This window comes from Oncorhynchus nerka, linkage group LG9b (assembly GCF_034236695.1).
Source record: "Oncorhynchus nerka isolate Pitt River linkage group LG9b, Oner_Uvic_2.0, whole genome shotgun sequence".
NCBI classification, from domain to species: Eukaryota; Metazoa; Chordata; class Actinopteri; order Salmoniformes; family Salmonidae; genus Oncorhynchus; species Oncorhynchus nerka.
In genome coordinates, this window is record NC_088424.1 from 8,314,863 (window position 1) to 8,327,942 (window position 13,080).

At 39.7% G+C, this 13,080-nt stretch overlaps 1 protein-coding gene across 2 annotated transcripts in view; it reads right to left on the minus strand.

Annotated features, from left to right (window-relative positions):
• Positions 1–629: 629 nt before the first annotated feature.
• Positions 630–13,080, minus strand: part of efr3a (EFR3 homolog A (S. cerevisiae)) — a 252,918-nt gene continuing 240,467 nt past the window's right edge. For both annotated transcript variants that reach the window (XM_029641973.2, XM_029641974.2), the window contains exons 23-24: positions 8,635–8,684; positions 630–8,233 (exon numbers count right to left, since the gene is read on the minus strand). In XM_029641973.2, coding sequence (XP_029497833.1) covers positions 8,128–8,233; positions 8,635–8,684 — 156 coding nt within the window. In that variant the 3' untranslated portion in view covers positions 630–8,127. The remainder of the gene's footprint in view (positions 8,234–8,634; positions 8,685–13,080) is intronic.

Genomic DNA, 13,080 nt, shown 5'->3' on the forward strand with positions numbered 1-13,080 from the left:
GGGGAATGGGGTGGCATAATTTGCATGTTTTTAACTTTAGATAAAACTTTAACGTTTTAATTGTGAGCATGAGTAAATCCTATTCCTTCCATAAGGCATAGTATTGAAACAAATATTTGGTAACACACATATAAACCCTTAAGTGCATGTATAATGCCTTATGACACCTATCAAAACTCAAGTAGTCCAAGTTGTGTTGTAATTGTACTCTGGTAATGTGGTATACTTTTTACCCAGTAGTTCTGAAAGTAGCGCTCATGGGCGTGTACAACATCAGATATGTGCAGATATGGGCACCATGCCATTGCTCTCGCACCCTGCTGTGTGCGCATCTTACTAGCTGTCACTCAAATGGCGAGGAGCTGAAGCTCATTGGATAACTTGAATTGCTAGATGCTGGTCCCAGTGGGGGAAAATGTAGGGAAAATGGCACAGCACAGCTTTTAGAAAAACATTAACTTTTAAACTAGGGAGGTAAAGCAGTAATTCTGTTCATAGATCATGCATGTATGAACTACACATTGACACATACCCCCCAAAGCAGTAGGTTAAAGAGTACTTAGTAGTAGCCAAAGTTATGGACTATGTCTTTAAGTGTTGAAAGACAGAAACAAAACACACCATATTCATAGATTTTATATAAACATTTTATTTTGATCTTGTATATTTATCTTCTAATAATCTCTATGCACAATAATTCACTATTGAATAGAAGCTGTCGTCATAGTGGTTAAATTAACAATGTGTAGTTTGAAATGAGCCAAGCTTTATTATTTGCAGTTCAGTGGTTTTTAATTACATTGCAACGGTCATGAATTTAAATTAACATGCTTTAATTGTGATAGCTTACCAGCCTCCATGCAAGTCTTAATAATTTTATCAAAGTATATTTTTTATCTTTGATTTATTTTTTAAATCATCACTGTATGTCTAATAAATCACTTATTTTTGAAAAAAAACAAACACAATAATTTATCATTTATTTCACTGAGCCTCCTTTTGCCATTAAAATGCCCACACGATCAGGCTGAGCATGTTCATATATTTAGTTAGCCCTGACTGCCAGATAGGATCGTCCAGACTCTAGTCTAGAGCCTACGCCGCTTACCCCTTCAAAGTAGGAGGATACATATGCAAATAAAAGATGACTGGTCATTGGTCAGAATAATCAGATCAGATTGTGATGTCATGCTGTCTGCCGAAAACTCCATCCCACCAGAACAGGCTGAAAATCCAGGTGTTTCTCTCTCTCTCCAAAAAGCTCTTACACTAAAAGGGCATTATCATCATTTTCACAATTTGTTATTTTGACCTCATAGTGTAGAAATATCATGAAAGAAAACAGGGACATTTTTGACTACAGTGCCCCTTTAGCATTGACATCAGGCCATTGTATCTCTAAAACAGGCACAAAATACTTACTTTTGCATCAAAACCATAAGAGAATCTATGGCCTTAATTCCGTATCAATGTGGTCACTATCTGATTCACAAATCAATTTAAAACGATGCATTGAGTTGTTCTGATCTGCAAGAAAATAGAACCCGCCACAAGTAGCCAAGAAATGTGAAACTGGGAAAATTACCCATCATGCATTGTTGCAATAATAATGACAAATAGCATAAATCCAACAATAACTATACCAACCATAGTACCAGGTATATAATTATAAAAGTGCAAACAATGTCAATATTCATATGTTAAAGAAGCAGCGCAGTTAAAACGTTTCTGATTATATTTCCACAAGGTCAAAATAACACAGAATTGTGAGTGAAAATTATGATAATTGCCCTTTTTGTGTAAGAACGTTTTGAAATAAAATGCCTGTAATTTCAGCCTGCTCAGGTGGGATGTCATTTTGGCCCGCCACATACCGCCATCTGGCGATCTGATATATTTCCAAATATTTACATATTCCCTACTAGTTTTGGTGCTGGCCCCACCCAGAAGCAAGAGAGTACAGCAGTATGGCTGTATTCCATCCGAACAATCATGTCAACTGTCAGAGAAGTTCAGTTGAACCTCCTGCACAGCACACTTTGCATCAGACAACATTGCAAACCAGGCTAGGATTTCGCAGCAGCTCCATTAAGCATCACATGGATCTTGACATTGGCAAGAGCAGCAAACATTCATTGAGGTGATTTGGGATGAGTTGGAGTGCAGAGGGAAGGAAAAGCAGCCAACAAATGCTCAGCATATGTGGGAACTCCTTCAAGACTGTTGGAAAGGCATTCCTGGTGAAGCTGGTTGATTCCATATGTGTTATTTCATAGTGTTGATGTCTTCACTATTATTCGACAATGAAGAACATAGTACAAATAAAGTAGGAGTCCAAAGTTTTGACTGGTACTGTATATGATCATATTATATCTGTTATGCGAGTGAAAACTTTAGGATTATAAAATGGAACCTTGTCACCTTGCCAACAGGTTGAAAACCGGTAGCTACACAATTCCCTTCCATTCATGATCCCTGTTCTTATGTGCTAAAGAGTCATCGCTGAGGAAGGCCTGCAGGATGAGGAGGACCATGAGATCATGTACTTTTTGGAGGAAGATGCTTTTGATGAGGAGCTACTTGGTGAAGACCAGGACGACACACACACACAAATGGGCAAGACAAAATATTTAAGTGCCTTTGAATGGGGTATGGTAGTAGGTGTCAGGCGCACCGGTTTGAGTGTCAAGAACTGCACCGCTGCTGGGTTTTTCACGCTCAACAGTTTTACCTTGTGTATCAAGAATGGTCCAGCACCTAAATGTCATCCAACTTGACACAACTGTGGGAAGCATTGGGAGTCAACATGGGCCAGTATCCCTGTGGAACGCTTTCGACACATTGTAGAGTCCATGCCCCAATGAATTGAGGCTGTTCTGAGGGCAAAAGGGGGTGCAACTCAATATTAGGAAGTTGTGCCAGCAAGCATTTGGTCTCCCTTGACAAAAAACATTTATTTGTAATTTTTTAAATTGCCAATTAGTGTTGAGTTGAGCTCAACTGTGGGTAGTCCTGCACATCAACCCAAGGGAGGCCAGTTTGGATTTGGCTTCACACCAATCAAATCACATCAAAAGCAAAACATAATTGTCAGAAAAAAGTGTCTGTTTCTGGTCTGCTTGTGTTGTTGTCTTGCAGTAGGCTAGTTAGCTAAATTGGCCCTTACCTAAGAAATGATGGAGATGGGGATTTGGACTTGTGGTTCTGACTTAATTCTCCGTACTGGCCATTGATTATACCGGCGATTCTGATCTAACCATAAAATAATATACTGTGCTACTTGCCTGAGACGATTGAAGTTTAATATGTAGGCTAGATGTAGTCTAGTAGGCTCACGTTAACTAGCTAGCTAACTTAACTGGTTCATTGTTGCCCATGCCAGGAAGTTAGGCAAGCAAGCACTTTAGCTAGGTAGCCTACGACAACAAAAACTAACATTGTGCACTACTGTATGACAGTAGACATAGACCGTTTTTCTAACATGAAAGAGGAGGATGGAATTGGCGTTCATCTAGTCTACAACTAGGGTTAGTCAACATGTTTTTTAAAACTTGTGATCGCGCACACACACAAGGTAACTCTCTGTGGTTCTAAATCAGTAATTGTTTAGTAAACTGTGAGAAACATTAACTTGCTGGACCATGGTGTAGGTCATGTAAGTGTTTTTAACATGTACTATTTGCTTTGTGGACTTCACCAGACAGATGTTTGACTCCGGTTTTGTGATTAAACAAACGTATGTGTGGTTGAATGTATCTGTTGTGTCGGCCTTATTGTATATCATGTGGCATATGAACAAATGGGTTACAGAGCAAACAACGCAATTATCACAACATAGGTTGTAATCATTTTGTTTCCGAACGCCCATACAATCTGACTGAGCATTTCAGTGGCCCAAGGAGTCTCAGAGAAATAAACAATATATATACAACAAAAACACTTATTTATTACACAAAGTGATGTTAAATTAAAAACACAGCATGGGGCTTTAAGAATGATGCTTAATTGTAGCCATTGCTGACCAGTCGCTCAAATGATTGTTAATTGTTATACTGTTCATTTCAGTCTATAAACACTATTCTCTATCTTGTCATTGTAATAACTAGAGAAAATGGACTCAATATCCCTGCAGCCTCTTCACCACAGCGAAGCCTTTTGTCAAACCAACCCCTGTGGTTGCTGGTTTTCATGCAAACTCATCTCCTTATCCACACAAGACTTAAATCGAGCTGCTTATTGAATATTGAATTGTATCTGGCATTAACCCAACTTTTGTCAGGATTTTGTCCTTCAGGAAAGATTTCGTAGATATGTTGGAAAGAAAACCAGCACACATGGGGGCGTCTCAAAACACCAAGAATACATCAGACTTCAAAAATGCTGGTTTTGCCAAAACAGTGGTCTCCCATTGCACCGTTTCAAGTTAAGTGGAGTGCTGATTTTGAACAATAAACAGAAGAACTCCCAACCCATTTTCTATCAGGCAACATGCCACTCGTATGATGAATATCTATAAAAAAAAAAAACATACCATATTAGACTATTGACAAATTCAGCATAAAGAAAGTAAATGATAGCCTAGTCCCAGACCTGTTTGTGCTCTTGTCTACTCCATTGCAGTCATTGTCAAGCCAATGAGTGACAGGAAATTTGGAATGATAGCAAAAAACAGACTGGCACTCGATCTCAGTCAATGATGCTGTATGGTCTACATTCCTCATGTCATAAATCCCATAGGTTATACATACACACTTGATATTTCATAATGAATCTCTCGATAAACTCGTAGTAATATATGCTATCTGAAGTGACACCACAGTTCAAGATAAGACATTACGTGTTGCAAAAGAAAAACAATCCTATAACCATACAGAGGAGAACATATTGCACTTCGCCATGGATGAGATGACACATTTCTGATACGACTTCAGATTATATGCATCAATAGGGGCATTTCTACATATTAGGTCAAAATGAGCAAAAGGTCTCAGACAAAAATAAAAATGTTCCATTCGACAATGGATATGGATGAACATTATTGTCTTATGCTGCTCTTGGGTGAGGTTCCCGAAAGTTTCTTAGCTAAGGCAGCAATCTCGACAACCCAGTCGCGATTGAAAAACAATTGGAAAAATCTATGTTCGAGGGCCAATCATCTGTGCCAAATGTGTTATTTATCTGTCTCACAAGTGGCTTAGGTCTGAGTCATAAAGTACCACGTTAGCTATATATTATATATATATATATATATATAATCCAAGAGGCTACTTCCCAAAAGGTCATTTTCCGCCACCAGCCAATTAAAATGGATGAAGCTAGTGTCCACTAATCACCTTAGTGATTCCCATTTACAATCATACACCGCACCACCCGCCGTCTTTTCTCACTATACTAACCAATTTTGATCCACTAGTCTCGCAAGCTGGACTCAAGTCTCTCAGTGGTTCAGGTTACCTAAGACTGAAAGCCTGGCTGAGCGAGACTTAACCCTTAACATGAAACCTCCTTGAACATACAAAACCACCCACAGCAACGTTCTGCAGTATCCTGTTACAGAAGGCACAACAGGATCACAGAGAACCTTTTGATAACCAACATCACTTTAGCCTCTCTATTCTTCAATTTGAGCCCACGCTATTAACCATCTCAACATCACCCATATCGATGAAGCCTCTTTTCAAATGGCCTCATAATCATGATTAGAGTGTCTTGTTTGGGAGGACTGTAAGACCCCCTCCCTGACCCTAACCTCTGTAGTACTGAACTACGCCCACCCATTCGCCGAATGGTCCTTTGCTTAGATGGGTCCTTCCAAAATAATCTGTTATAATCCGACAACCGCAAATCGAGGACCTTTTTTCCTTGACTAATGCAGCGTTTTACACAGCATGTCTGCATCATACCTAGCACTAGAAACAGGAGAGACACCCGCACCAAGCCAGGATGTAACTATAGTAAGATAACAACCTGGGTTATTAAACAGCCCAGTGGCGAGCCCCAAACAGCACACAGACAGATATTTGGTTCCCTCAGAAACAAAATGTTGAGTGACATCGTTATTAAGACGTTAGAGGGAGGGAGGGAGGGGACGGATGGGGGCCGTGGGAAATGGATTCTTTGGTAAAGATGAAAGCGTTTTGGTATTCTAGATGGCCAACAGAGTTATGACAGATCTTGTCCTGCCAGGTAAATTGGAAAATGATATTGGTGAACCGTTCTCAATTATATTTTCCCACATACTCTAAATAACAATCAATACTAAATCAAGACAAATCATCATGACACATATCCACAGGAAGCTGCAAGCTATGAAACCCATGTGAACAATACCAATTATACTGCACACAAACATCTGGCCTATAGCAATAAGCATAACATTGTATATACTGTATCTATATGTATTTGATGCATTGTGATATCAAACCAATACGTCATGTCAAATGGCAGGTTCCTCAAATGACTGGAAAGAGAAATGACAGAGATTTGAAATGTGATAATCAATCATGAAAAATCTCTAAATGTTCATGTAAAATGCCTTACAAGAAAATAGATGCAACTATCCAAAGTCCATTGCGTTAGAATATTTGTATTGTGCTCAGCGTCGGTGAGAGGATTGAGAAGAAAAAGACGACTTAATAGCCTTCACATGAATCTTGTCAAGAGGGTGTAATAAAAATAACTACATGTTTTTGTACCATATTGTGAAAGTGCTATGAAAAAGATGGTGAAGTGAAGGCAGTGTACAGCTGCCCGAACACTTCAATTAATACCAAAACAGGTGAACGCACTTGGCTGCCATATCATCCTAAACTATCAATATATCAACTAAATGACATGGTGCCTTTAGTAATCAACTGATTGCTTTTCTATTAGCGTTAGCTGGTCAACAATACCATTCCTCAGTACAGGTCCTGAAGGGCATGACTCCAGTAGGTTTTGAACAGTGGTGACTGGATTCCTATGGAAGGAACCAAAAGCCAAGACCATAACATAACAGGGGGGGTTACTAGCCTGGTCTCATACCCAACATTTTTGAAACACTGCCATAATGGACCTGCAATAAAGAACCCTGCTCAATCCACCAAGATGTCTATTCCAGAATAGAATTTCCACATTTCCAAGACTCTCAATGTTCTACCTGAAATTCACCTTGTCCACACAGATTAACATATATGAATTGGTTTTCATTGAATTGGGACATAAAAAAAAAGAAAGTATTAGCTTTCTGCAGCACTGCGGCTTATCTGTCTGAAAAAGCCAATAAAATAAGCAATTTTTCAGGCTGGCCGCTAAAATGACTTTTCTCTAATATGCACAGAAATGCATGGATATGCACAATGGTAAAAGGTAAACAACTGGAGACACATTTTGTGAGACCGGTTATAATTAACACGGCAGCACTATGTTGCTAGCAAAATAGTTTTTTAAAAACGATTGCTAACTCGCTGTAAACAATTTTAGCTGGCTAGGTAAGCCTCTTGGCTAACTGTGAGGCAAAACAATTAACTTATTTACTGTTAATTAGCCACTACAAATCTCTTCGCGATGGTATCTTTGAAACGACAATGTGCCTCCAGTAATGTTCACTTTTCGATGTTCTATGACATCTCCACTTTCCAAGTGTATAAGCCAACACACCACAGCTAATTGATTAGACTATAAATACGAATGTGCGCGCACGTTCACGTGTGTGTAGACTGTGTGCGTGTGACTGGAAACTACAGTCATACAGCCATCTCATCTGGTAATAGACACATTAGTCTGAGGAGGGGCAGGAACAATGTGCAGTGTTAAGAAATAGGGAACACAGTATTCGGGCTTAGTGGTACAGTACCACAGCTAGTCTCTGCTGTAGCTGACATATCTGGTATAGGGCTAAGGAGCAGAATTAGGGGGTAGGGTTGAGGGTATAGGGTTTTAGTGGTTCTATCCTGCCACTGTTTATGCTTTAATAGACATGCAGATCTGAAGGGGTTAGGAAATGGGTTAGGGTTGAGGCTACAATGTGTTAGTGGTTAGGGTAAGGGCTATGGGGTCGTCTTTGCTCCAGTAGACACACAGGTCTGGGTGTGGTTAGTGGTCAGGGTTAGGTTTGAGGATACAAGGCGTTAGTGGCTGGTCTTTGATCTAGTAGACACACAGGTCGGGGAACTTCATCTCGTAGACAGGGACAGACTGGTGTTGAGCGTGGCCTGCAGAGATCGACACCACCCCAGAGGGGCTGGGAGGGGGCCTGGGGAAAGAGTGAGAGAAAACCAGGGGGTAGAAAAGAGAGAGAGGGAAGGGAGAGAGAAACGGGAGAAAATACAGGATGGAATAGCAAAGGGAAAAAGAGGGAAGGGAGATACAGAAATAGGAGGGAAGAGAAAAGAGAAAGAGCGAATGGAGAGGGACAAAATGGAGGAATAAGAAAAAAAGGGAGCAGAAAGGAGGGTTATAGTTCTTACAAACACAATTCAACACCACAGTTTCTATAGTCTGAGAAGAACAGACCAGATGGACAGAAATCAGTAAACCTTCAGGGCAGTCTCAGAAGTGATTGGACAACACATTTAATAATTCAATACAAGGTCTCCCTTTTAAAAGATTACTCTGACGTTAAAGGGACTTCTCTTGACCTCAATGGTCACTTACCGGATAGTGAGCTCGAAGATTTGTGCCAGTCTGTCATGTAACATATTGGCCTGTTGATAAAGAGTGACCACAGTGAAGATGGAGTTCAATATTATTAACATATATTCATCAAAAAGGAGTCTCTATACAATTCGATCAGATGTGATTTCAGTGTTTCAATTAGCAACGCTTTCAGTCTGTGATAAACTTAACTGGACCTGTGTAGCTCACAAAGTCACTATACACTGTAGGTTTGTGTGTGTGTGTGTGTGTGTGTGCGTGTGTTTTTTTATTTTACCTTTATTTAACTAGGCAAGTCAGTTAAGAACAAATTCTTATTTTCAATGACGGCCTAGGAACAGTGGGTTAACTGCCTGTTCAGGGGCAGAACGACAGATTTGTACCTTGTCAGCTCGGGGATTTGAACTTGCAACCTTTCAGTTACTGCATACATTATGACGACATTTAAGTTTTTGTTAGGTTTGTGTCAGCTGTTCGAACACACAAAATTGTTTCTCGAAGCCAAAGTCGGTAGCCGAAGTCTATGCCCCCTCATCGGCGACTGGTCAACAGTAGAGATTATTCAATTAAGTGCCTGGTGTCATTCAACGAGAGACGACTCGTCCTCATGCAAAACATTTTTTGTTGTTGTGAATATTAAAACATCAGAAAAAACTAAGAAAACTGCACACTGCTCTTGATAGTATCACTGTTCTTTAATAAGCTTTATGTATCGACCTCAAGGCCTTCATCAGAGCGTTTTTAATTAGCACCCTTACGTGGACATAGCGCCATCCACATCTGTTCCAGGCATCAAATGGGGTTGGAGTCGAGGGAAAACGCAGACAGAGGCATCCACTGAGCGAATACCCTACAGACAGCGACTCCAGCTACCATCGCACACATACTGGTTTTTTTTGTGCACAAAAGCAGCACAACAAGTCTGCATGAAAGAAAAGAAAGGATGTAGGAGAGGCAAGCGGGCGAAGAGGAGACCAGGAACACAGGCCGTGGACACGGAGCTACAGCAGGACGTATCTTCTGTATACCCTACCTTGTCACAACACAACTGATTGGCTCAAATGCATTAAGAAGGAAAGAAACGATGTAGGAGAGGCAAGCGGTCAAAGAGGAGACCAGGAACACAGGCCGTGGACACGGAGCTACAGCAGGACGTATCTTCTGTATACCCTACATTGTCACAACACAATTGATTGGCTCAAATGCATTAAGAAGGAAAGAAACGATGTAGGAGAGGCAAGCGGTCAAAGAGGAGACCAGGAACACAGGCCGTGGACACGGAGCTACAGCAGGACGTATCTTCTGTATACCACCCCTACCTTGTCACAACACAACTGATTGGCTCAAACACATTAAGAAAATTATTTCATCACCCCCATTCCTTTTTCCACGCAACTTCATTTAAGCATGTAGAGTGAGTTTCCTGCAAATTGTATAGTTTATATTCCTTTTCTTTGGTACTATCGTTATGGATAATCCTGAATGAATTGTGAATAATGTTGAGAGAGAAAGTTCGACGCACAAAATACAGCACAAATACATTATCATACCTCCCCAAAAATGCTAACCTCCCGTTATTGTAATGGTGAGAGGTTAGCATGTATGATATTTTTGCGTCTGTAACTTTCACACTCGTCATTATTCACGATTAATTCAGGATTATCTGTAATCATGGTATATTCATGTAGAATTATTTAGAAACATATTATATTCTTATTTACAACAAAAGTGACTCCAAAATGACACAATACATTATTCACCACTCATTTCTATTGGCACAGAATAATCCGAAACACAACCAAAACAAAAAGCAAATGCATCCAACAAATTTGTAGAGTAAACAGGCTTGATGTAGTCATTTCGTGCAATGAATATGTGAACAAATTCTTAACTTTATACAACTTTAATACACATACAGTTGAAGTCAGAAGTTTACAAACACTTAGGTTGGAGTCATTAAAACTCGTTTTTCAACCACTCCACAAATTTCAGCTAACAAACTATAGTTTTGGCAAGTCAGTTAGGACATCTACTTTGTGCATGACACAAGTCATTTTTCCAACAATTGTTTAGACAGATTATTTCACTTAGAATTCATTGTATCACAATTCTAGTGGGTCAGAAGTTTACATACACTAAATTGACTGTGCCTTTAAACAGCTTGGAAAATTCCAGAAAATGATGTCATGGCTTTAGAAGCTTCTGATAGGCTAATTGACATCATTTGAGTCAATTGGAGGTGTACCTGTGGATATATTTCAAGGCCTACCTTCAAACTCAGTGACTCTTTGCTTGACATGGGAAAATCAAAAGAAATCAGCCAAGACCTCAGAAAAACAATTACAAGTCAGGTTCATCCATGGGAGCAATTTCCAAATGCCTTAAGGTAACACGTTCATCTGTACTAACAAGAGTACGCAAGTATAAACACCATGGGACCACGCAGCCGTCACACCGCTCAGGAAGGAGATGCGTCCTGTCCCCTAGAGATGAACGTACTTAGGTGTGAAAAGTGCAAATCAATCCCAGAACAACAGCAAAGGACTTTGTGAAGATGTTGGAAGAAACAGGTACAAAAGTATCTATATCCACAGTAAAACGAGTCCAAATCGACATAACCTGAAAGGCTGCTCAGCAAGGAAGAAGCCACTGCTCCAAAACCGCCATAAAAAAGACAGACTACGGTTTGCAACTGGGGACAAAGATAGTACTTTTTGGAGAAATGTCCTCTGGTCTGATGAAACAAAAATAGAACTGTTTGGCCATAACGACCATCGTTACGTTTGGAGGAAAAAGGGGGAGGCTTGCAAGCCGAAGAACACCATCCCAACCGTGAAGCACGGGTGTGGCAGCATCATGTTGTGGGGGTGCTTTGCTGCAGGAGGGACTGCTGTACTTCACAAAACAGATGGCATCATGAGGAAAGAAAATTATATGGATATATTGAAGCAACATCTCAAGACATCAGTCAGGAACTTAAAGCTTGGTCGCAAATGGATCTTCCAAATGGACAATGAGCCCAAGCATACTTCCAAAGTTGTGGCAAAATGGCTAAAGGACAACAAAATCAAGGTACTGGAGTGGCAATCACAACTCCCTGACCTCGATCCTATAGAAAATGTGTGGGCAGAACTGAAAAAGCATGTGCGAGCAAGGAGGCCTACAAACCTGACTCAGTTACACCAGCTGTTTCAGGAGGAATGGGACAGAATTCACCCAACTTATTGTGGGAAGCTTGTGGAAGGTTACCCAAAACGTTTGACCCAAGTTAAACAATTTAAAGGCAATGCTACCAAATACTAATACAGTGTATGTAAACTTCTGACCCATTGGGAATGTGATGAAAGAAGTAAAAGCTGAAATAAATCACTCTCTCTACTATTATTCTGACATTTCACATTCTTAAAATAAAGTGGTGATCCTAACTGACCTAAGACAGGGAATGTTTACTAGGATTAAATGTCAGGAATTGTAAAAAAACTGAGTTTAAATGTGTTTGGCTTAGGTCTATGTAATCTTCCGACTTCAACTGTAAGTGAATTTGTCCCAATACTTTAGCTCCCCTAAAATGGGGGGACTATGTACCAAAATTGCTGTAATTTCTAAACCGTTCACCCGATATGGATGAAAATACCCTAAAATTAAAGCTGACAGTCTACACTTTATCCTTTTGATTATAGAGCCAAAAGAAGAAAAACATTCTTAATTGTCCCAATAATAAAAGCTAGACAGTCAGTGAGAATTTTAAATCCAAAAAGCAATTAATTTAGAGGTATTGGGCAGTAATGTTATTATAGTTGAGTAAAATAACACAGCATTAACCATGGCAAAACGCATAGAATCTCAGGAAATATGTATTAAAACTGCAAATGATTCTCTCAGCTCCATGATAGAATTGCAGGAAATTAGCTTTAAATTTTATTTTATTTTTTTAAACTCTTGTTTGCACTTTTTATTATAATTTTTCATTGAACCGTATTTTAACAGGGAAAAGTGCCCTGTATATACAGTGCATTTGTAAAGTATTCAGACCCCTTGCCCTATTCCATATTTTGTTATGTTACAGCCTTATTCTGAAATGGATTCAATTGTTATTTTTCCTCATCAATCTACAGACATTACCCCAAATTGACAAAGCAAAAACACATTTTTAGAAATGTTTGCAAATGTATTAAACATAAAAAACTGAAATATAACATTTACATAGGTATTCAGACCATTTAGTACTTTATTGAAGCACCTTTGGCAGCGATTACAGCCTGGAGTCTTCTTGGGTATGTCACCACAAGCTTTGAGTTTCTCCCATTCTTCTCTGCAGATCCTCTCAAGCTCTGTCAGGTTGGATGGACAGCTATTTTCAGGTCTCTACAGAGATGTTCGATCCGGTTCAAGTCAGAGATCTGGCTGGGCCACTCAAGGACATACAGAAACTTGTCCTGAAGCCAT